Here is a 25,028-nt window from a genome sequence, read left to right as displayed (position 1 = left end):
TTTTCAGACTCCTGGGAAGGAAAACGTTCTTCTCTGGTTCCCTCCACTCCTGCAGTATGGTGTCTTTCAGCGTGGCGTCCATGGGGAATGTTCTTGTCTGTTTTGATTGCAAGCCTGCATAGAGTTTGTCATGTATAGACAGATTCTGGCTATCTTTTGCTTCAAATTCCAAAGTATCGTATTTCGTTTTTAGCAGGTCATCTGTTACGTCCAAGGGAAACAAATTTTTTTTGCATAGGATTCGTTTTTTCTTCTCTAGCTTCCAAACTGGAAGCTTCATTGAAGTTGGCCTCCAGTTCTTTCATCGCACCCTGTTCCTCTACTACCGGTATGGACGTGGGGGGCTAGGGAGCTTTATTAGCATTTGAAGTGCTGGGTAGAAGTATCCAAGGGTCCTTGCTCTTGCAGAGACAATCTAAATGATTTAAAGACTTTGACCAGCTCTGTATTCATGGAATCCAGTAATTTTAAACATAGAGCTAGTTTCCTTTTTAGTTAGCGCATCTATGCAATCTTGACAAAACTTTTTTCCAGGCAGGTGACAGTTTTTGTTTGCAAGAGGCACATTTCTATCTGGGGGCTTCCCCAGGGACAACTCCATCTTTCTCTTCATGGCTCTTGTCCTGCAAGGCACAAGCAAACACTGAGCGGTAAAGAAATTGCCTGGCACAACACCATAAAACGCACAAGGGAGAGAAGGAAGACCACCTGTGACCCATACACCTTGCAAGCTGTTCAGTGTGCAAAACCAAAAGCTAGTGCCCCTCCTCCAGTGTACAGTAACAGAACAGAGCTGATGACCCTCCACTCACTCACTTATCTTAGGGTCAGGATCTGCATTCGTCCCCCCCGATTTGTCTCCTCAACCACCTACATTGATGTGCAGGGTGTTTCAGAGCACTTAAGGACACTGCAAACCTGGAACTCCCTGCACATCAGGAGGTGGCTGCTGCAGAGGAGACAAATCGGGGGGGACACATACAGATTTGGCACCACCCCTGTCCGTCCCGGACCAGTTATAGGTGGGGGCAGTGACTTTTTTGTATTGTTGACATATTGGTCAGGCAACGCACCGACACCTTGCCTGCTGTCATTGTGCAATGTGCTGGGTGTTCAGTGTGCTTCTGAGCCTTTAAGGAGGGTTGGGTTCCCTCCAGTCATATATCCTTCATCTATCCATTAGAATATATGTTCTCCCACTGTGGAGACTCTTCAAAGTTAGTTAGGGTCTGCAGGATACAGGGTGCCTTGCCGTGGCCTGCCGCTTATGCATGTACGTGCAAATGTGTGCAACTAAACCCCTATTTTTAACGCATACTGTTAGACAGGTTAATTCGGTTGATTGCAGGCTGGTTGGTAAGTTGAGCTTGGAAATTCTTTGTTTTTTTACACACCGGTCGTATGATGCAGCGCTTTGTCCCCCTCTTAAATTTTCTGGGTTTCCACAGGACACCGGCGACCCACAGCCAAGATGGCCACATAGTTTAGGCAGTCCCCAGTTAAGGAGAGACTAGGGTCAGGAGGGTCCTGCCACCTTGCACAGATGCCTAAAGCATAAAAATAGGATTTTTGTACTCACCGTAAAATCCTTTTCTCTGAAGTTCATTGACAGACACAACAGCTCTTCTTGACCTAGGGTTGTATTTCCCCTTTAGGAGAGGACTACCAAGTCCAGGAAATGCAAAGCTACCTCTTTAGGGTGTGACAGCCGAAGACATAAGGATGGAAGCACAATGTCCTCATTTAGATGAAAGGCCGAAACAACCTTTGGAAGAAACGAAGGCCTTATCCTTGTGGAGGAAGTAGGGAGACTTGCATGACAAGGCCGCCAACTCAGAAACTCTCCTGGCAGATGTAATGGCCACTAGAAAAACCACCTTCTGAGAGTGTGTCAATAAGGGAATCTTGCTAATGTTTTCACATGGCAGACTCTGAAGCACCAAGAGCACCAGATTAAAATCCCACGGAGGTAGTGGTGGCCAAATCTGAGGGGCCACATGTCGAACCCCCTGAACAAACATACTCACCAATGAATGAGCCGCCAAGGGTCGCTGAAAAAAAGACAGCCAAAGCTGACATCTGTCCCTTAATGGTGCTTAATGCAAGTTTCTGATCCACTCCTCACTGCAAAAACAGCAGGATCCTGGAAAGCGAATATTTATGCGGACACCACCCCATCTCCTCACACATGGAGATGTAGGCCTTCCACGGACGATGATAAAGCTACACCGTTAAAGCCTGTGAGGGTAAAACAGGATGAAATATTGTACCTTGCAACAGAAGGTCCTCTTGCATCGGCAGTCGCCAAGGAACATCCGCCACCATTGATCGGCAGGCGAGATTCCTCCTGGGTCCACCGACCCTGGGCTGACTGTACACCCCAAACTCCTCCCCAACTGGTCAGGCTGGCGTCCGTTGTGATCACCGTTCAATGAAGAGGAAGGAACGACTTCCCGGACCGAAGGGCCGGATACCTCAGCCACCACAGCAGGGAATCCCTGACTAGCTGGCTCACCTGAATCTGACAATCCAGGGACGACGGAGATTTGTCCCATTTAGACAATATCTTCTTTTGCAAGACTCGTGTGTGGGATTGAGCATACGGATGCTCGCATGCAAAAACGCAGCGACGACCACCTGCAGGACACCAACAACTTTATCGCAGCTTGAAGAGTCTGTAACTTGTCCAAAGGGAGAAAAGCTCTCGCCTCTGAGTAGGCCAGGAGCAAGCCCAGGTACTCCAGGCATTGAGTCAGCACCAAGACTGACTTCTGTAGATTCAGAACCCAACCAAACTCCCAAAGAGTTTGCATGTAAATTGCCAAATCCTCCCTTAATTCTGTGGCAGAAGCTGCCCTCAGCCCAGGTAACCCATGATTGCGATCCCTCGCTGCCTCAGCAAAGCCAAAATTGGAGCTAGCCCCTTGGTGAAGACTCTCGGTGCCGACGCCAGCCCAAAAGGGAGAGCTACAAATTGGTAGTGCTCCTACCCGACTGCAAATTGCAGAAACCTCTGATGCTTGATGCATATGGGGACATGCAATTATGCGTCCTTGATGTCCAGGGATGCCAGAAAATCCCCCTGATGGAGTGCAGCGACCACTGAGCGAACTGATTCCATCCTGAACCTTTGTACTTTCACAAAACTGTTGAGGGCCTTGAGGTCCAGGACTACAAACAGATTGGAGTAGAACCCCTGAAGCCTTTCCGGTGTCGGTACAGGTACTATCAACCCACACAGCAGCAGGTCCTGTACTGTCCCAAGCAGGGCCTCCCGATGAGCTGGAAGAAAATGCGGGTTAGAGGGAAAAAATCTGCTTGGCGGACAAGAAAGAAACTATCTTGTACCTTGAGGAAACCAGTTCGCAGACCCACTGGTCGCAAAGTAGGGAAGCTGCCGAACTCCCGAAGGCGACCCTCCATCCGAGAGTCAGGCGGAGGCAAACCTTCATGCGATAACAGATTTGTTTCCGGGTTTGTTTGGCTTGCGAAAACAGGGACGCGTTTGTCCCTCAGTAGGCACCTTGTCAGAGGGAGAGAAGAAAGGGAGCGTGAGAGACCCCCTAGTTGACCTCCCAGGGAATGCCCGGCTGCTCCATCCTGCTTAGAGAGGTGGAACCATATTTACTCCTCCTGCAGGAACTGCTGGACGCATTTCACAGACAGACCTATCACCCGAGCAGTACGGGGTGGCTGCCTGCCACGGCACACTGTCACACAGACAGCAGTAGTCAGGTCATATGTGTGCCCCGGAGAATATAGCTCACTGGCCGCCCCTGGAATAGATGGGGCATGTTGTGGCCAACCCAGCGAGTAGCTAGGGCCTGCTCACACTCAATGGCCAAGCTGGGCAGACTACAAGGATCTATATTATCCAGCCCGATCACAGGAATCAAAAATGCAGAAAAAAGAAAAAAAAAATCCCAGGACCAATGGTCCCCTCGGGAGCCAGGTCCTCTCCTATACTAGGCATAAAAAAAAACTGAGCTGCTGGATTCAGTGTGAGTTGTTATGGTCAGTGGGACCGCCCCTGGCCGGTACTGTGCAAGTGTTGCTGTTTTTAACACTTTCTGCCTAATCCTCTCCAAAAAAAAGGTGATATAACCCTAACATCAAGAAGAGCTGCTGTGTCAGTCAATGAACGATAGAGAAATATTAGCAATCTTGAAGTGATCCTGTCTGGCCAAGGAAACACAAAATACTGAGGGACTCTGTCTCACAACTGTATTTAAACTAATGTGGATTGTGAGAGTAATGTTGTCCCATTTTTGTCTGATATAAGAGTCTAATTGCTCAACAGTTCTGGGTCTTCTTTGTTGTATTTTTAATTTCAAGGTGGGAAAGATATTTTCAATTAGCAAAAGGTCTGGACTGCAGATAGGCCAGTTAAGCGCCCAGACTCTTCCACTATGAAGCCATGCTGTTGTCATAGATGCAGGATGTGGTTTAGCATTGCCCTGCTGAAATATGTAAGGCCTTCCCTGAAAGATATTGGGGGTTATTTACGGAAGAAAAATCCACTTTGCACTGCAAGTGCAGTCGCTCTAAATCTAAGGAGTAGATCTGAAATGAGTGGAAGCTCTGTTGATTTCATCATACAATCATGGGCAAGCTAAAATGCTGTTTTTTATTTTCCTTGCATGTCCCCCTCGGATCTACAGAGACTTTACTTCCAAGTGCGCTTTCAGTGCAAAGTGGATTTTCCTATAGAAAATAACCCCCCAATGTCTGGATGGGAGCATATGCTGCTCTAAAACCTAAATTTTTTCAGCATTGATGGTGCCTTTCCAGATGTACAAGCTGCCCATTTCATATGCACTAATGCACCCCCATACCATCACAGAATCAAGCTTTTAAACTAAGCACCGATAACAAGCCAGAAGGTTCCCTTTCTCTTTAGTTTGGAGGACGCGACAGTCATGGTTACCAAAAATAATGTCAAATTTTATTTGTCTGACTCTCGGAAACATTTGATATTATGTACTATAGAGGACAATATATTTAAGGTTTTTGGAAGTTTACCTTAAGAAACATTATTCTGAAGGTGTGCGACAATTTTTAGAGGTTGGTGAACTTCTACCCATCTTTAACTTCTAAAAAAAACTGACTATCTACACCAAATCGTGTTACTGACCCACTGCCAATTAACTATAAATTATTGCAAAAATGATTTTTTGGCTCTTCCTTGTTAGTACCACTAACTTTGTCAGCTTTTCGTTGCCCTGTCCCAACTTTTTTGAGATGTGTTACTGCCATAAATTTCAAAATTACCTTATCGTTTTCTTAAAATGCTACATTTGCTGTTAAAACATTTGATATGTTCTCTTGCATTTCTTTCTTTCCCCAGCCCTTTCGTTTTTGCAGAAGTGTCTTTTGAAGAGCCCAGAATCAGCTTCTAATGGTTCTCAGTTCAAGTTTCCAGGGGGTAGAAACATCTCCACAATCCAGCTTCTCCTTCACTCTTTCCCTCTGGAGGGCATATGGGTGTGTTTGGTGAAGCTGTGCACACCCAGCCTGCCAACTAGAGCGAGCACATTCTTCACATGCCTCCGTTTTCATGGCAGCATGTCCCAAGCTAAAACCCGGAAGCAGAGACAGTGTGATACAAGCAGTGAAATCCTCACCTTTCCCTGGCTGCAAGCTCCCCTCTGAGAGATTCCAACACCTCTCTTCTGGGCTTTGATGTTCCTGTGTCCTCCAAAATTCCCTGCCCCCCTTTCCCCTCACCAATTCAAAGTCTGTATCAGAATCTCCTCCAGCTGATGGGGGGGGGGGGGGGGGGGGGACACTTCTCATGTCCAGAAATGAACATAGGTAATCTACACATAGCACTGTGTTATATCAGAAGGGGAGACATGATGATAAGCATAGTGAACTGTGCCCTGTGTCTGTTCTCTGAAATGTGCACAATGCTATGTGTAGAGAGCATACTTTTGTACAGTACATAGGAGAGGAGATTGACCACTATCCCACATCTAAAGTGACCCCTGATATGTCCCCAGTTTCCTTTATTGAACATACAAATTATTCCTTCATCACTGTACTTCTATACAGTCCCATCATCCCTATCACCGTACAGCCACGAATGGCTCTGTACGGTATGTGATCCTGTAATAATCTATTTACAATGAAAGTAACATTATTGCTATAGGGCAGTGATGGAGAACATTAGCACCCCAGATGTTTTGGAACTACATTTCCCATGAGGCTCAACTACACTGCAGAGTGCATGAGCACTCATAGGTTGCCTCTCCCATCCTCTGGAATTCCTTACCCCGGTATATCCGATCAGCCCCTAACCTGTCCACCTTTAGGAGATCCCTGAAAACTCACTTATTCAGGGAAGCCTATCCTACACCCACCTAACAACCCCATTAAATCATCCCTCGCATCTATTACCTTTTGTACCACCACCCCCTCCCCTTAGAACGTAAGCTCTATGAGCAGGGACCTCCCGTCCCTTCTGTATTGTACTGTAATTGTGCTGTCCCCCCCTCTACATTGTAAAGTGCTGCATAAACTGTTGGTGCTATATAAATCGTGAATAATAATAATAATGTAATAAAATACATGTAAATATGCTACTCTGCCCATATAAAACATTTGCCAAGAAGGATAATGGTATTTGTGTGTGACAAAGCAGAGGGCAGGACTGTGTGATACAAGCTGTCAATAAGAGATATAGAAAGGGATTCAGAAACCAATGGGTGAAAGAGGGAATGATTAAACAAATTTGAGCTACACCCAAAAATACAAAAATTTTATGTGAACGAGATACCTTATAGAAAGACTGGAGGTCTCCAATAGGTGGTGAGACAGTCAGATAATTGGGGAATTTATCCTGAAGATGAGCTATGAGCATGCCAAACTGAGTACCCCAATCACCTAAATGATTTATCCTAAAGAGAGAGGGAGAAAAAGGGTTAAAGAGACAACTGAAAATAATCATACAAGAGTTATGCAGCAGACATTTTCAGCAATTTGCAGCACAAATGTAAAAACCATTTATAATAACTATATTAATAGGAAAACAGGGGCCATATGGAAAATACGGCCAACACATGTACTTTCTCACTGATGAATGCATGACAGTGCACGAAAATAAGTTTAATAATTTATTTATTATGAATATAAGCATAAAGGAATTCTCATAGAAGATATAATATTGTTAATGTCACATTTTTTTACAAATAAATGGGAAAAGTGTGGCGTGCATTTGTATTCAGCCCCCCTGATTCAATACTTTGTAGAACTACTTTTTGCTGCAATTACAGCTGCAAGTCTTTTTGGGGATGTCTCTACCAGCTTTGCACATCTATAAAATGGAAAATTCCTATCAAAATACTTACCGTAATTTTCCTTTCCTGATGGACTCCATGGCAGCAACATGTGGGTTAAGTCCCGCCTCCACTACCCTATAGGACACTACTCCCATAAATCTTTGCTCCCTGCCCATGGCCGTGTTCGGTAACTAGCCTACTCCAGCCATTTTGGGAGGGAACTCCTGCTGCCATGGAGTCCATCAGGAAAGGAAAATTACGGTAAGTATTTTGATAGGAATTTTCAATTTTCCTGACAGACTCCATGGCAGCAACGTGTGGGAAATAACTCGCCAAACACACTCGGGTGGGCAAAAATGCTGAACAAAAATTTATTTAACACGGTCAACCAACAGCACCTTTAAACCAAAATCAACGGAAGATAAACTAGCAGGTTCAACACAATAATGAGCCATAAATGTATGAATGGATGACCAAGAGGCAGCTTTGCAGATAACCTTAGGAGCCACATGACGTGAAGCTGCCCAAGAAGTAGAAAGACTTCTTGTGGAATGTGCTGTAACCGCCTCAGGAGGAGCCAAGCCCTTCTCTTTATCAGCCCACTGGATCGCCTGAACCACCCACGTGGAGATGGATCTAACCGAAGCCCTAAGGCCTTTGCTTTTACCGTGGAAAAGAACAAAAGGACAATCTGATTGCCGGAAAGAAGCTGTTGCCTCCAAGTATCGTTTCAGAATAACTCCCATGTCGATAGGATGAAGATCCTAACTCCCAGCAGAATTAAAGGTAGGAAGAGTAATATCCTGATTTTCGAGGAAGACTGAGGTAACCTTTGGATTCGACCCCAGCATTGGCACTAGGACCACTCTGTCAGGGAAGAACGTGAGGAAAGGTTCCTTTGACCCTAGAGACTGTATCTCAGAGACTCTCTTTGCCGAAGATATGGCTACCAAAAAAGATGTCATTAGGGACAATTCTTTGATTGAAAGTGGTCTGTCCAGTTGTGAGAAGAAGTCAAAATCCAGCGGTAAATCCCACTTGGGGAATCTAGGTTTCCTCTGTGGTCTAAGTCTAATTGCTCCTTTAAAGAATTGTTGAACCAAAGGATGTTTAGCCCAAGAAACTCTGGAAAAGGCAGAGATTGCCGAGACTTGTACACGAAGAGCGCTGACAGATGGGGAGATGTCTAATTCGGAGATGTAGATTACCTGTAAGAAACCCAAAACATCCTGAACCATCAGAGCAAGACCTGGAGGCGCCCCAGCCCCTGTTGCTGGCATCCAAAGGTATTGCTATCCATGAGATAGGAGGGGAGAATGGAATGACAATTGAACAGATTCTCCTTCTGAAGCCACCAGGGCAGAGAGTTTCTCATTGAGTTTTGTCGCCTAACCATTGGTGAAGAAACCCTTTTTGGAAAGGTCTCATCTTCCATTGGGCCCACTTAACCATGGGAATCGTGGCCACCATAGTGCCGATAATCCTCAGACACTGAAGAGCCTGGAGATGGGAGGCTGAGAGGGCCGGACTAATTCTGTCCCGAATTACCGATACCTTCTCTTCGGGTAATGAGATGGTACACTTTACTGTGTTGAAGAGTGCTCCCAGGAATACAAGAGACTGAGAAGGGATTAACTGACTCTTCTCTAGATTCAGGATCCAACCGAATTCTTGAAGAGTGGAGATAACCTGATCCTTGTGTAATAACAGACGGTCTCTGTCCTGGGCTAGCAGCAGAAGATCGTCCAAATAGTGGTGAAGACGAATTCCTTTGGTTCTCAATAGAGCCACTATGGCTAACAACACCTTTGAGAAAACTCGGGGGGACGTTGAAAGCCCGAACGGGAGACATACGAACTGAAGATGAAGTTTCCCCACCGAAAATCGGAGAAACTGTTGAAAATCTTCTGCCACAGGGACATGAAAATAAGCATCCTTTAGATCTATTGAAATCATCCAATCGCCTGACTGGACTGACTGTTGTATTGTTGACAAGGTTTCCATCTTGAACCTTTCTCTTTTGATAAAACGATTCAGATGTGTAAGGTCTATGACTGGCCTCCAAGATCCGTTTTTCTTTTGGACCATAAAAAGAGGAGAATAAATTCCTCTCCCTCATTGATCGTCTGGCAGGGGAACGGCAGCGCCTTGAGCCAATAAAGATTTCACGTAGGCCAACAGGATCTGCCTTTTTTCTTCTGAGGCAGGAAGGGAGGTGGGAACATACTTTAGTCTTGGGGACCTGCTGAAGGTCCAAGAATGGCCTGAAGAGACCGTTCTGATGGTCCAGAAGTCCTGAATTGAGGCCGCCCAGACATGCCGAAAACATAGAAGACGAGCCCCCACCTGGCCTATCTGAGCGTGCCCAATCTCAAAAAGATTTAGCTGGTTCCCTCTCTCCTGTTGTACTGCTCTTGGTGGATTTCTTAAAGGAAGACTGCCTTGACTTCCATGACCTGGAATATTTCCGACCAGGTCTATAGCCACGGGCCTCCCTGGCCTGTTCTTGATATTGCTTTTTAGGAAAAAATCTTCTCTGGCTTTTTAAATGTCTATCCTGAGGAAGAAACCCTGACTTCCCGCCAGTGGCCCGGGTTATGGCATTATCCAATTTATTACCAAAAAGGGAAGAACCCTTAAAAGGAATGCGGCACCACACCTGTTTTGACGCTGGATCAGCCAGCCAGGGACGGAGCCAAAGAGCCCGTTTGGCGGTGACAGATGAAAGTATAACCCGAGACACTAAGCGGATGATGTCAATCAAATCCTCCCCCAGAAAAGCCGATGCAAACTCCTGGATAGGAGAGTTTTTTGCGACTTCATCTGAAATGTTCCTGAGGGTATCATCCACACCGTCCGTCCAAACTTCCATGGCCTTGGACATTGCTGCTAAAACCAACGCTGGCTTACATGCCATACCAGCAGTGAGGTAGATTCTCTTTAAATCGGAATCAATCTGCCTATCTAAGGCATCCTTGAATGAAACTGTATCTTCCAGTGGAAGAGTCACATGTTTTACTAGTCTCATCACCGCTGCATCCACTAGTGGAGCTGATTCTAGATACTTGACCTCATCCTCCTTAAAGGGATATAACTTTAAGACTTTTGAAAGCATACTATTCTTTTTTTTCTTTTTCTCAACTTTACTCCATTCATCCATAATGACCTCACCAAGTTCAGACAGGAATGGAAAGTTGAGACGCTCCCTTTTAAGTTGCTTAAAATACTTCCTTTGTTTGGAAGGATTAGCCACCTCATCTTCCCAGTTCAAAGCCTCTCCGATAGCCTTCACCAAGGGGGAAAGTAAAGCAAAGTCAAACCCCATACAGGGACTATCTTCCTCAGATTCACTGTCTGATGCAGCAGCTGAAGGGTGGCTTGTTAGAGAGGACTCCCAGATCTCTTGAACAGGTGACTGAGGTGACTCTGACTGAGGCACAGGGGTCTGACTGGTCCCGATCCCTTTGAGGGATTCTTTCACCACCTTTTCCACAAGAGATCTTAGCTGCTGGTCCGTACCCCCTCTCTCACTAGAGGCTTTGGAAAAGCAGAGGTCACACAGGGATTTCCCAGTAGGAAATTGCGACCTGCATCCCCAGCAGGTACTGATAACTGAACGGCTGGAATGAGCCTTGGAGGAGCGATATCGATCCTCGCTACGGCGCCCAGATCTTGAGGGTGAGCCGTGATGTTTAGATTTAGAATATGAATGCCGGTGGTAAGACTTAGAAGAATCGCTTCCTCTGTGCGTTGAGCTGCGTTGCTGTTCTGATCTAGATGGGCTAAGACAGAGATAGAACAGACATACAGATAAGGAAAGATAACAGACTGACTAATACCGGACCCCCACTTCCCCCCCCAGACAGTACCTATTATGAGAGGGCTGGCCACATACAGGTGGAGGAGAGTCCATGTCTCTAGAGGATTCCATAATTGCTGCAAAGATATATAAGTAAGGCTGAGAGCAGCAGACACACACACACACACACACACACACACACACACACACACACACACACACACACCCTCTTCCCAGAAGGCCACCTACCTCTACAGAAGAAATCCTGGACAGGGGGAAGTCACGTAATAGCCTGCAAGCATTCCCAGAGCCTGCAGGCTATTTTCCATGTTTAAATAGGGCGCCTTAGTGACTTCATCACCGCGTTGAGCGCAGCGCTACTGCGCATGCGTGAATAACGTCATTTTGCCGCTATTGCGCATGCGCGAACCAAGCCTCGTTCCTGTGCCGCACTCTGTATGCGCAGAACGAACGTACGAACGTAAAAAAAAACAGGAAGTAAACGGCGGCTGGAACGCAGGATAACCCAGCCACCATGCCTGTAACTACAAACATAGACACAGAAGAAACGAACGGAAGGGAAGGTAATAAGCAAGGAACAAACACAAACTGCTGCCATGAAAGAGGAACAATCTTACCGCTCCCACACGATCGTCTCCAGGCCGAAGATAAGGAAAGAACACCGGACTTCTCAGGGCAAAATAGGTCACCTGCTATTTAGCTGGGCCATCCAACCAAATGCGCAGCCTGCCTGCCAATGGCTAGGTTGCTGGCTTCCTCCAGCGCTCATATCCAATGCCCACTCCATACCCCGCTAGTAGCTAGGGCTTAGCGGAGTCATGCGACAAATTCATCCACAGTCGCTATTCGGCCAAACCAACAATGGAACCGTGTGGGAGCAATCTTCAGGTAGGAAGACCGTAATGGGTCCTACGGAGGAGGACAAAAAAAGAACACGGCCATGGGCAGGGAGCAAAGATTTATGGGAGTAGTGTCCTATAGGGTAGTGGAGGCGGGACTTAACCCACACGTTGCTGCCATGGAGTCTGTCAGGAAAGTGGCATTTTTGTCTATTCTTCTTTGCAAAATAGCTCAAGCTCTGTCAAATTGGATGTAGATCGCCTGAACAGTAATTTTCAAGTCTTGCCACAGATTCTCAACTGTATTTAGATCTGGACTTTGTCTGGGCCATTCTAAGACATAAATATGCTTTGATCTAAACCATTCCATTGTAGCTCTGGCTGTATTGTTTAGGGTTGTTGTCCTGCTGGAAGGTGAACCTCTGCCCCAGTCTCAGGTTTTTTGCAAACTCTAACAGGTTCTTCTAAGATTGCCCTGTATTTGCCTCGATCCACTGCCCATCAACTCCCATGCCCATGACCAGCTTCCCCGTCCCTGATGAAGAAAAGCATGCCCACAACATGAGGCTGCCACCACCATGTTTCACGGTGGGGATGGTTTGTTCAGGGGGATGCATAGTGTTCGTTTTCCAGCACACATAGCATTTGCTTTTAGGCCAAAAAGTTACATTTTGGTTTCATCTGACCAGAGCACCTTCTTCCACATGTTTGCAGTGTCCCCCACACATGCTTCTCGTAAACTGCAAATGGGACTTCTTATGGCTTTCTTTCAACAATGGCTTTCTTCTTGCCAGATTTGTGGAGTGCACAGCTAATAGTTGTCCTGTGGACAGATTCTCCCACCTGAGCTGTGGATCTCTTCAGCTTCTCAGTTACCATGCGCCTCTAGGCTGTTTCTCTGATTAATGCTCTTCTTGTCTGGCCTGTCAGTTTAGGTGGATGGTCATGTCTTGGTAGATTTACAGTTGCGTCATACTCTTTCCATTTTTGGATGATGGATTACACAGTGCTCTGTGAGATGTTTAAAGCTTGGGATATTGTATTATAACCTAACCCTGCTTTAAACTTCTCCACAATTTTATCCCTGACCTATCTGGTTTGTTCCTTGGCTTTTATGATGCGGTTTGTTTACTAAGGTTCTCCAACAACGCGGATCCAGCGCACGTCATGCGAGTACTGTAGGACTGGAGCTCTGTCTGCAGACTGGTAATCCTGCTGTGATCCTGGGCTAGCGGCACCCGAATTTCAAACAGAACTGCAGGGGATGTGTTTAGGGACTCCTCTGGAAGCTCCAGGGATGGTGAAGTACGGATCCCCCTGGCCAAAAACGCCAGGAGAACGTCTGGCGCAATTCACACGGGGCTCTCAAAATGGCGCCAGAAAAAAAAGGAGGAATGGCCACCGCTCCAGAGATTCGTGGAGGCTCCCCCCCCCCCCCCCCCAGACAGGGTGAGTCCTAAGCTCCAAAAGGGAAGTGCTGAGGAGGGGGAGATCGCTGGACAGGCTGAGAGACCGCAGGGTTAGAGCAGACAGGGAGGTGGAGGATGAGCTATCCCTAACCCAGATCATGGCTGCCATACGGGGCGGCCAGAATAATCTGATTGATCACTTTGAGGCGCTCAGAGGAGTTCTCCTTCATGAAACATGACATGCAGAAACTGAGGGAGAAGGCACAGCCTACTGATCGCCGCATTGCTTCCCTTGAGGATACTGTCAGGCCTTTGGACGCGGCAGGTGACAAAAAAAGACTCTGTCTGAACACGCTTTAAAAAAGGCTGACGTGGATGACCACATGAGAAGGAACAATATAAGGCTGGTGGGGTTCCCTGACGGAGTGGAAGGGAGGTACCCAGAGGAATTTCTAGAGAAATGGCTGATTGAAAATATGGCTCCTGACACTTTCACAAAAATATTTGCCATAGAAAGGGCACATCGTATCTCAGGACAGGCGGTTCCAATCTCAACATGATCTACAGTATGCTGTATCCTGCCAAGCTGTGGAAAATGGGAAAACATATTTTTTTCACTAATCCTACCGAAGCCTCAGAGTGGCTGGATACTCGTGGCCGCCAGGGGGATAGAGCCTTTCCCGACCACCCTGATAAAAGTGTGTGGAGAAAGCATTTGGTGAGAGTGTAATGGAAAGGACAGTGGTGGCCTGTGTGGTTAACTTCCTTGGATACCTCTGCCGCCCATAAAAAATAATTTTTTCCCCCGTGTCTGTTTTTTTTATAGGAAGAGAATTTTTGAGCGTTGTTTTTTCCACTTTCGGGAGACCTTCTCCCTGGATTATATGTCCAATGTTTTACTGACATGCAACCCTTTCCCTGGCGGAGCTGACATGGGAGGTCTTTGGCACTATTGTGCTTGCCACGGACACCATATGCAGAGATTGCAGTTTTTTTTTTTTTTTCAGGTCTACCAATGACGTTTTTTTTGTATCTTTTTCTTGTTTTTTTTCCTGACAGGAGAAATGTTTTTTTTTTTTTCACCTACGTTGGGGGACGATTGCTTTCGGGTGACGTATCCTATGTGGCAGTTTAAGTCACACCTCTTTTACCTAGTTGAACTAAAGTTATGGGAAGAAAGTGCATGACATGTTGGGGCTGGGTGCGTGGAAAGTTGGGGTATTTTCTCTGTTGGGGATTCTATGTCTGCATCTGGTTGGGATTATCTACATTCAGTGCGATTGCATTGGGTCCTTCCCAATACTACTGCCACTTTACTCTGTTTATGTGGGGGGAGAAACCTGCAGCCCCGATTCTCTGGCTAGCTATATCCCAGGGGAGGGACACTTCATATCTCTCTGTCATGGAGGTGAATCTTAAGATTTTGGCCTGGAATGTCAGGGGCCTCAACTCCAACTTTAAACGCTCACTGATCTTTGATTATATTAAAAAGTATAAACCACACCCAATTCCACTTCAGGAGACTCATATCCAGGATTCCAGGGTTCTCTCACTAAAACAGGCTCATATTGCAGGGGCTTACCATGCCAGCTACACCTCTTATGCGAGGGGGGTTTCCACCTGGATGACCAAAGCTATGCCCATGTCCATACATGCAGTTCGGACTGACACTAAAGGGAGATATGTTACTGGTGGTACAGGTGATTAATAGATGTTTAACGTTTGTAAATTTGTATGTGCCTCCTCCCTTTTCGCTAACCCATTTGGAGGACATGATACAGGCCACATATGAGATAGGAAAGGGGAGGATCTTCATTTTAGGTGATTTCAATTCTGTGTCAGATCCAGCTCTGGATAAATTGGGGACAGCATTTGGCACTCATTTACGCGGGGTGAATGTCTACTCATGGATTTAGAGATGTCTGGCGTTTTCACCATCCTGATATCAGGGAGTACTCCTGCTATTCGGAGACGCACAAGACCGTCTCCAGAATAGACACTATCCTGACTGAGGGGGAGGGTATGGAATTGGTTGGGAGGGTTTACCATCTGCCCAGAGCCCTATCTGACCATTCCCCCATGTTTTTGAAACTTAATATGGGGTTGAAACTAGGTTTACGTCTGTGGCGGATGGAGGCTAGTTGGCTCCAAGAGGAATATGTAAAGATTAAGTGTACAGAGGCTATTAAAAATTTTTGGGCCGAAAATGGCAATTCTTGGTCCTCTCTTCTCCAGCGGTAGGCCTTTAAGGCCACGTTGCGAGGGGTGTTTATAGAAGTACATGGGTTCTAGAAACAGCCTCCACAGTGCAGCATAAGGAGACAGAGGTGACGTTAGCGGAGGCAGAATATGTTAGGGACCCCACTAGCAAGAGATTGCGGACTCTGCGGATGAGAACCAGGGAGTACCAGACAGTGCTAACAGACCGTACCACGAAACTCAGCCTTGCTCAACGCAAGCATATCTTTGAATTTTGGGACAAGAAAGGCAAACTCCTGGCATACTCGTCGCGGCTGGAATATGTTCCAGTGTATATTAGGTCAGTCTGTGACAAACGCAGGGTGGAAGTCTGACTCGACTGAGATTTTGAAAACTTTTGCTAAATTTTATGAAGAACTATATAGGTCTTGTGCCCCTCCGAGGACGGAGGCATTGACAACTTACCTGACAGACATTGACCTACCTAAGCTAATGGAAGACAACAGTGCTGCTCTAGAGTCCGACATTACGGTGGAAGAGGTGGAGGAAGCAATTGCCTCCTTTCCTCCTAGGAAGTCTCCCGGTTTGGATGGCCTCCCCTCCGAATGGTATTGCACTTTTTGGTATGGTCTGGCTCCTCGCTTTCTGAGAGTGTTCAATGTAGCTAGGTTGGACAGTAGACTATCTACCTCCATGATGGAAGCCCTGGTTGTTCTGATCCCTGGGGGGGCGGGGGGGACCCCGAGAGTGCGACTCCTATCGTCCGATCTCGCCGATGAACGTTGATACAAAAATCCTGGCCAAAATACTTGCAGGTAGATTACAAACAATTATCCCAAAATTGGTAGATGCGGATCAAATGGGATCTATCCAGGGAGGGTGTGCACAGATGAACATCAGGAGACTCTTTGTGAATCTCCAGACTGCCCATGACAACTCCGGGACTAGAATAGTAGCCTCTTTAGATGCAAAAAAAGGCCTTTGACTCCGTGGAGTGGTCATATTTGTTCCACCTACTGGAGTCCTATGGCTTTGGCCCTGTTTTCATTTCCTGGGTTCGGCTCTTGTACACGGATCCGCTGATCAGACTAAGGGTTAATGGCATTATTTCAGACTCCTTCCCTATATTTCGGGGCACCAGGCAGGGGTGCCCACTCTCACCCCTTCTGTTTGCCCTAGCCATAGAGCCCTTAGCAGTCAAACTAAGAACTACTCAAAACTTGACTGGTCTAAGAATTGGGGAGTTTGAGGAGTGTCACTCTATGCAGATGACCTGCTGCTATTTCTGCAGGACCCTAGACACTCGCTCTCAGATGACTTCCGACTGATTCAGGAATTTGGAGACTACTCCGGTTTTTGCATAAATTGGAAAAAATCATCTCTCGTAGTGATCATGCGGTGGTAATACCGTTGGATTGCCCCATTCCTTTGTCTACCTCTTTCAGGTATTTGGGGATTGAGGTTCAGATTCTTAGCTCAAGGTTCCTGTAGAAAAACTGTCACTGATCGTGGGGAATTTTCAGCAGAAGGTACAGAAATTGCAGAATTTACCAATTACATTGATGGGACGGAAAAATCTGTTTAGGATGATCTTTCTCCCTAAGTTTCTTTATATCCTCTCAAATTCCCTGGTTTTTGGGACACTACGGGTCTTCAGGCACATTGATTCCATTATTGTGGGGTTTTTGCGGGGTTCGAAAGCCCCCAGGGTATCTTTAGCAGTATTAAAGTTGGCAGTTTCAATGGGAGGGGTGGCCCTTCCTGATTTGTGTTCCTATTTTATCGCCTCAAAAAAAAAAGTCTATCTAACAAACCTCTGAGGGCTTCACAGAACAGCTGTATTTATACTAAGATTAAATTACACATAGGTGGACTTTATTTACTAATTAGGTGACATCTGAATGCAATTGGTTCCACTACATTTTAGTTAGGGGTAACAGAGTAAAGGGGGCTGAATACAAATGCACATCACACTTTTCAGATATTTATGTGTAATGTTGAAAAATATTTATCATTTTCCTTCCACTACATAATTATGTGCCACTTTTTGTTGGTCTATCACATAAAATCCCAATAAAATGCATTTAACCACTTCTATACAGGGCACTTTCGCCCCCTTCCTTCCCAGCCCAATTTTCAGCTTTCATCGCTCTAGCACTTTCAGTGGCAATTGCGCAGTCATGCTACACTGTACCCAAATGAAATTTATATCATTTTGTTTGCACAAATAGAGCTTTATTTTGGTGGTATTTATTCACGACTCCGTTTTTTATTTTTTGCGATATAAGCGCAAAAAAAGCGGAAATTTGGAAAAAAAACAATATTTTTTTTTCTCTATTTTAAAAGAAATCCAATAATATCAAATTTTTTCATAAATTTAGGCCAAAATGTATTCTGCTACATGTTTTTGGTAAAAAAAAATTCCGTCAAGTGTATAATAATTGGTTTGTGTGATCACGGACATATGTACGCAAATGATCATGTACATATGTGTGCAGGTGATCACGTACATGTGTGTGCAGATAATCATTGGGACATGTGATTTTAGTGGGGGACATGTTTTTATTATTAGGGACATGTATGTTTTGGGGACATATGTGGGGACATTGTGTTTATACTGTGTGGTGTGTTGTGTGTTTACACTAGACTAGTGATCAGTGAGTAAAAAGCTGTAAAAAACAGCTCATACTCACTGATCATCAGCCGGCTGCAGCGATCTGCTCTCCTCTCCTCAGCGATGACTTCTGTGTGAGGAGAGGAGGAGCCGATTGCCTAGCAACCGGCTGTTTGTTTACATCACATGACGGCCGTGATTAGACACGGCCGTCATGTGATCAGGAGGGCCAATCACAGAGCCCGCCTGCCGATCTGAGATGCGCCGTGTCCGGGTGACACGAGCACATCGGGATCGCGCCGCTGAGAGGGCACGCGCGCGATCCCGCTCCTTCTGAAGGACGTTCCTGAACGTCCTATCAGAAGTAGACGGCTCCCACCCGGTCGTATATGTGCATTGGCCGGGTGGGAAGTGGTTAAGAAGTTTTTGGTTGTAACATGACAAAATGTGGAAAATTTCAAGGGATAGGAATAGTTTTTCAAGGCAATGTACCTGCAAGGTTACACCTCCCCTATCTCATGTCTTTTTGAACATATGTACAGCTTCCAAAAACAGAATTTCAATGTTATCATTTTAGTAAACAAATGCCATAAAGTAACAAGTTGAAACTTCAAGGTATTTAAAAAAGATATACCAAGAATCACAGTCTTCGGATAAATATGTCCTACCTGAGAACCTCGTGTCCAACAAACTCAAATAACCGGCATATACTGTCACCAATTATGGTAGAGCGTAGGTGGCCCACATGCATTTCTTTGGCAATATTTGGAGAAGAAAAATCAACAACAACCTGGAACAAAAAGAAATTATATTAGTGCTCGTTCACACTCAACCGCATGCCAGCACGGTTGTGGCTCATTACCATAGACTTGAATGGAAGAAGATGAAGTGCTTCACCTCTCTCAAACTCAAAATGAGCCCTCAATTTTGAAGCAAAACCGCTTCATGTTTTGATAATGTGAACAGCACAGTGTGCGGTCCATAGTACCATTTGCATAGGCGTTTGAGGGGGTTTAAAATGTCCCTCAAGCACCTGCTTTCAATGACAGTGTGAACTTAGTTTGCTCAGAAAATTTCATCCAAAATATCCAAGCATCAACATATTTCATAATTACTGTAAAAATCTTTCTTAAAGCATATCATCACCCCTAAAAACAAATTCTTTGGATCTGGCCTTAGTCCCCTCTTTCTCCCACACTAGAATTTTCATGCTGTAGAGCGGCACTTCCTTGTTTCAGGTCATGGAGAGAATGACATGTGCTCGACCCCATATGTGGGCAGATGGGCTGAAGGGCTTTGGCTGGCCTTCAGTTTTTGATCCACCAAGAGAATCAAATTCAGATCTCAAAGAGTTGCAGAGAAGTGAACAGGGGGAGCCACATAGAAGACACCCTGTACAAAGGTCTTGATTAATGAATGAGAAGGCAACGATCTCTGGAACAGGATGGAAACAACAGGGCTTGACCTTTAAAGTGATTGTAAACTTCTGAAATGCAAAAAATTGATTTTTAATACAGCTTACCTGTAAAATCCTTTTCCTGGAGTACATCATGGGACACAGAGCACCATAATAATGACTATATGGGTTATACGCCACCTATAGGTGATTGGACACTGGGACCAATAGACAAAGTTCCCCCCATATAACTCCTCCCATACCGGAAGTACCTCAGTTTTTCCTGACTTGTGATGACAACTCAAGTAGACCCTGAGCATCTGAACTACCTCTAGAGTAGGTAGCAATCTTTTGTCTGTCAACTGTGGATTAGGAGGAAAAAAAAAAAAAAGACACTGTCCTGATGCAAGTGAGAAACTAGAAACCACTTTAAGCAAAAACAAAATGGATGAGGACACAACATCACCTTGTGATGTGAGACCAAGAATGGCTCCTTGCATGAAAGAGCTGCCAATACTGACACTCCACTTTGTGAAGTGATAGAAACTAAAGAAACCCCCTTCTGAGATAAAAGGACCAACAGAATTCCCTGATTGGTTCAAAAAGTGGTCTCTGCAAGGACAGTCAAGTCCCAAGGACACAAGAATGGCCTGACAAGCGGGACTGTCCAAGTTACATACTGTATGAGGTATGAAAAAAGGAGTGAGAAATGACCCCTTGGAAAAAATGGATAGGGACAAAGCCTGAACCTTAACAGTATTTAAGGCAAAACTCCTTCCCTCTACCGATTGGAGAAAGAAGAGGACCCCCCCCCCCCCCCCAAATTTCTGTGGGTACCACTTTCTGGCTTCACACCAATCAAAAAAAAATATTTTTAAGTCCTGTAATTGAAGTTCCCGAAGCTGGCTTCCAGGGGCTCAACAGTGCCGAGATACATGACTCAAGGCCATCAGGTCCCGCTGGACTGGGAGTCTCCAAAGGAGTAAAACCTGCTATGTCTGCGTACCAAGCCTCTCTGGGCTAATTTGGCCAACACCAATATCAGTGTTGCAAATCCCTAAGGTTATAACAGATGTGGCAGAATCCTAAACAGGGGAAAAAAAGCATAAAATAAGGGAGAACCAGACCTTAACCACTTCAGCCCCGGACCAATTGTCAGCCGAAGGACCAGAGGTCTTTTTACAATTTTTCACTGCACTGCTTTAACTGGTAATTGCGCGATCATGCAATGTTGTACCCAAACGAAATTTGTGTCCTTTTCTTCCCACAAATAGAGCTTTCTTTTGATAGTATTTGATTGCCCCTGCAATATTTATTTTTTACGATATAAAAGGAAAAAGACTGAAAATTAAAAAAAAATATTTTCTACTTTTTGTTATAAGAAAAATCGAATAAACGAAATTTTAGTCATACATTTAGGCCAAAATATATTCAGCCACATGTCTTTAGTAAAACAAAATGTCAATAAGCGTATATTTATTGGTTTGCACAAAAGTTATAGCATCTACAAACTAGAGTACATTTTCTGGAATTTACATAGCTTTTAATTTATGACTGCCTATCTCATTTCTTGAGGTGCTAAAATGGCAGGGAAGTACAAACCACCCCCCAAATGACCCCATTTTGGAAAGTAGACACCCCAAGGAAATTGTTGAGGGGCATGTTTGTTGAGCCTATTGAATATATATATTTTTTTTGTCCCAAGTGATTGAATAATGACACAAAAAAAAAAAAAAGTTTACAAAAAGTTGGCACTAAATGATATATTGCTCACACATGCCATAGTTCTATGTGGAATTGCACCCCAAAATATATTCTGCTGCTTCTCCTGAGTACGGGGATACCACATATGTGGGACTTTTTGGGAGCCTAGCCGCGTACGGCACCCCAAAAACCAATCACTGCCTTCAGGATTTCTAAGGGTGCAAATTTTTGATTTCACTCCTCACTACCTATCATAGTTTCGAAGGCCATAAAATGCCAAAATAGCACAAACCCCCCCCCCCAATGACCCCATTTTGGAAAGTAGACACCCCAAGCTATTTACTGAGAGGCATGTTGAGTCCATGAAATATTTTATATTTTGCCACAAGTTGCAGAAATATTAAAAAATTTTTTTTTTTTTTTTTTTTTGCACAAAGTTGTCACTAAATGATATATTGCTCACACATGCTATGGGCATAAGTGAAATTAGTTTTGTAGCAGTCTCGAGTGAAACTGTGCATACGGGACAGCCTCGAAGGAGGCCACAATTTTCCCTAACAATCTCATGCACAGCCGAATGGAAGGATTTTTCTTTGTTTTGACAAGATGAATTAGTCCTATAATGGAAGCGATTCTTGTCTGGGGTAAGAATACCTTCTTCTGTACAGTATCTATGACCAGCCCCAAGTACTGTAATCTCCTTGATGGTTTTAAGGAGGATTTTTCTAGGTTGAGTATCCAACACAGAGATTCCAGGTCATTTACAGCTGTGATTAAAATTTGGTTTAGGCCAGAGACTGAATGGTCTATCAAAAGCAGATTTTCTAAATAGGACTAGGACAGTTATGCCCTGAGGCTTTAATCTGGCTAAAGAAGGTGCCAGAATTTTTGAGAAAACCCGGGGTGCGGTTGCTAGGCCGAATGGCAGGGCCACAAACGGAAAATTATGATTTTCTATCTCGAAGCGAAGAAACTTCTGGTGAGCAGGAAATATCGGCACGTGGAGATATGCATCCTTGCCAAAAACTCCCCTTCTTGCAGGATGGAAACAACTGATCGGATTGATTGCATGCGAAAGGACCGGATATTTAAGTGCCGGTTCAGATCTCTGAGATCTAGAATGGGTCTTGCTTCTTCGTTTTGGAACCGTGAAAAGGTTTGAATAAAAAACCTGAGTCCTATTCCTCTAAGGGAACTTCTGATATCACCAGCTGGGATAAGAGATGATCCAGATCTAGAAAAAGAGACTTCCTTTTCTCTGGATCTCTGGGAACATATGATCTTAGAAATGAAGAGACGGAAATTCTCAGAAATCTAGTTTGTAACCTAGAGAAACTGAGGAAGCCACCAATCTGTTTTGACATTGTTCCTGCCAGACCTTTGAAAATTGCAGAAGCCTTCCCTACACCCGAGCGTGTGGGGGCACCCCTTCATAAGGAGGCTTTAGCATTCTGCTTTGAGGGCTTTCTGCCCCAAGACCTCTTTTGACCCTGGTGCTTCCCATGGGGTCTTCCCCTTGAACCTAATGGTGGAGGCCGTCGAGACTGCCTAGAGGTTGATGACCCTGGCACAGGTGAGGAAGCACGCTTAAAAAAGGAGAAATGTTTAAACTTCTTCTTTACTGGTAAAAGAGAGCTTTTCCCATTAGAGATTCTTTGGATGTATTTATCCAGATCGTTCCCAAATAGCCATTTACCATGAAAGGGGAAACTGGCCAAAAGTTTCTTACACGGTGCTTCGGCTGACCAATTCTTCAGCCACAGAACTCTACGAGAATGCACTAGTCCTAGCATAAGCCGTGAACCTTGGATGATATAATCTTTCATAGCATCTACTGTAAAACATAGTGCATCTGATACGCCAGCCCATTGCTGGGCCTGCTGATCAGGAAGAATCTTAAGTATAACTACAAACTGTTCCTTAATGGACTGAGATACACCAATTGCCGCAAGCACCGGCTGCGGTACTGAACTTACTAGAGACATATTGTTTTTAAAAAGAAGTTCCAACTCTTTATCTGTTGGATCTTTTAACATCAGCGCATTATCCCCTGGACAAGTGAGATTTTTGTTCACTGAGGCGATTGCAGCATCAATTGCTGGAATCCATTTCTTACAGAAATCCTCCTCCATAGGATAAAGCGTAGAAAACTTTCTGGGAGGATAATACTGTTTATCCGGGTTCTCCCATTCAGAATATATACGTTTTTCTTTGCCATGAATGAATAAGAATAGAATCCCCAGATGGGGGAGGTTTTAGTGATCCCAAACCAGAGGTGGGTTCATCAAGAGCCTGCGCTGCAGGCAGCAAAAAGGTTGAGCGAACCAATTTAGTAAGAGTGTACAAGAAAACTGCCTTTTGATATTACTCCCTCCATATTAGGATCCTCGGAAGAGGATATATTAGTAGCTTCCAAATCTCTTGGAAGATCTTCCTGATCCCTTTGCACCTCTGTATGATGGTCCTGGGCACTGGATGGGGATCTGTCATCTTTAGACCCACTATGGAGAGTGATCATAGCATCAATCTTTTCCAAATTAGAAATGGTAGAAGAAAAAAACCTTCTGTGTGATATATATAGGGGCTGAAGTGTCCAGAGCTGCTGCAACATCAGTCTCCCCTGTCGGCTCAATCTGACCGGCTGCATCACTCTCAGAGGAGGATGACATTCTTTTGGAAATGGATTTAGGTTGTTGTGAAACCATTGAGCCCCTAGAACCCTTTGAGGAGTTCCTGGTCCCTCTTCCACTCAGAGCCTGACACACAACGCAGAGGCACTACCAAAAAGAATGTACACTGCACGGCTATAGTCCAGCACTACAAAGCTGCTATTAATGCCCAGCCTGGTAAAGTAATAATGTGTCAAAGGGGAATGCCTGTGTCACCAAACCTGAAGTAAGCCACCTCTGCTCTTGTGTCCCTCCACAGGCAGCAGCAACACATACAATGCTTTTACAGAACAATGACGCAGTTTTCCCCGTGCCCATTACGGCCCCACTGCTGTTTTTAAAAGAGAGGGCTTTTCCACACGAGTAGCGGACTATAGGTGCCTAGCAAACAGCTAATATGGCAGCGGGGGGGATAAAAACATAGCTGAGCGGCCGATCATTTTTTTTTTTATTATTATTATTTTTTTTTTTTAAGTGATTTCGGGCTACAATTGCCCCGAGGGGGGTAATTTTAACATAGGATCTGCTGCTTTGGCCAGAGGAGGAGGAGGAAATAATGGCTCCTGACACATCACTGTTTCCAGCATAAGGCCGTGAATGCTCAATACAGTCCCCAGTGGCGACACATAGGCATGACAACATTATAAATGTAAAGGAGATATTCATAAGAAAATCCAAAGATATTTCTTAGAAAACTCCACTTACCTTCTAAGATAAACCCAATCTTCACCCTTCACGGTGGGCTCCGAAACCTTCAGGAGCAGGGGAACCTAGAGGTAACCCACAATCCTGGACCTGCAACAGCACCCTGCCAGTAAAAACTTTATGGCCTTACTAGCAAAAAGTACTGGCTCCCAGGGTCCTGCTCTCAAAAAAAGAGAAGCATTCACAGGCAAAACCTTGTTTCTTCGGACATAAGCCAGGGTACCATACCTTAGGCCCATCAAAGGACACGCGGAACAGAGTCAGTCAGCATGGCTAGCCCCAGCAAGGATTGCTCCAGTGGAGCTCAGCACAGCACACACAAAATCAGCAGAGCTTCCCCTTATTTCAGATCTAACTCCTAGATTCAGAGCGACTGCACCCGCAGTGCAAAGT

At 45.1% G+C, this 25,028-nt stretch overlaps 1 protein-coding gene across 2 annotated transcripts in view; it reads right to left on the bottom strand.

Annotated features, from left to right (window-relative positions):
* The window catches only part of RARS1 (arginyl-tRNA synthetase 1), a 187,700-nt gene that overhangs the window by 102,962 nt on the left and 59,710 nt on the right, over positions 1-25,028 (bottom strand). For both annotated transcript variants that reach the window (XM_077473486.1, XM_077473487.1), the window contains 2 exons: positions 18,830-18,951; positions 6,779-6,899 (listed from right to left, as the gene is read on the bottom strand). In XM_077473486.1, coding sequence (XP_077329612.1) covers positions 6,779-6,899; positions 18,830-18,951 — 243 coding nt within the window. The remainder of the gene's footprint in view (positions 1-6,778; positions 6,900-18,829; positions 18,952-25,028) is intronic.

Source organism: Lithobates pipiens, unplaced genomic scaffold (assembly GCF_037356315.1).
Source record: "Lithobates pipiens isolate NorthernLeopardFrog02 unplaced genomic scaffold, aLitPip1_a1.2 Scaffold_8, whole genome shotgun sequence".
In the NCBI taxonomy this organism is placed as follows: domain Eukaryota; kingdom Metazoa; phylum Chordata; class Amphibia; order Anura; family Ranidae; genus Lithobates; species Lithobates pipiens.
This window is presented reverse-complemented; position numbering and strand designations above follow the sequence as displayed.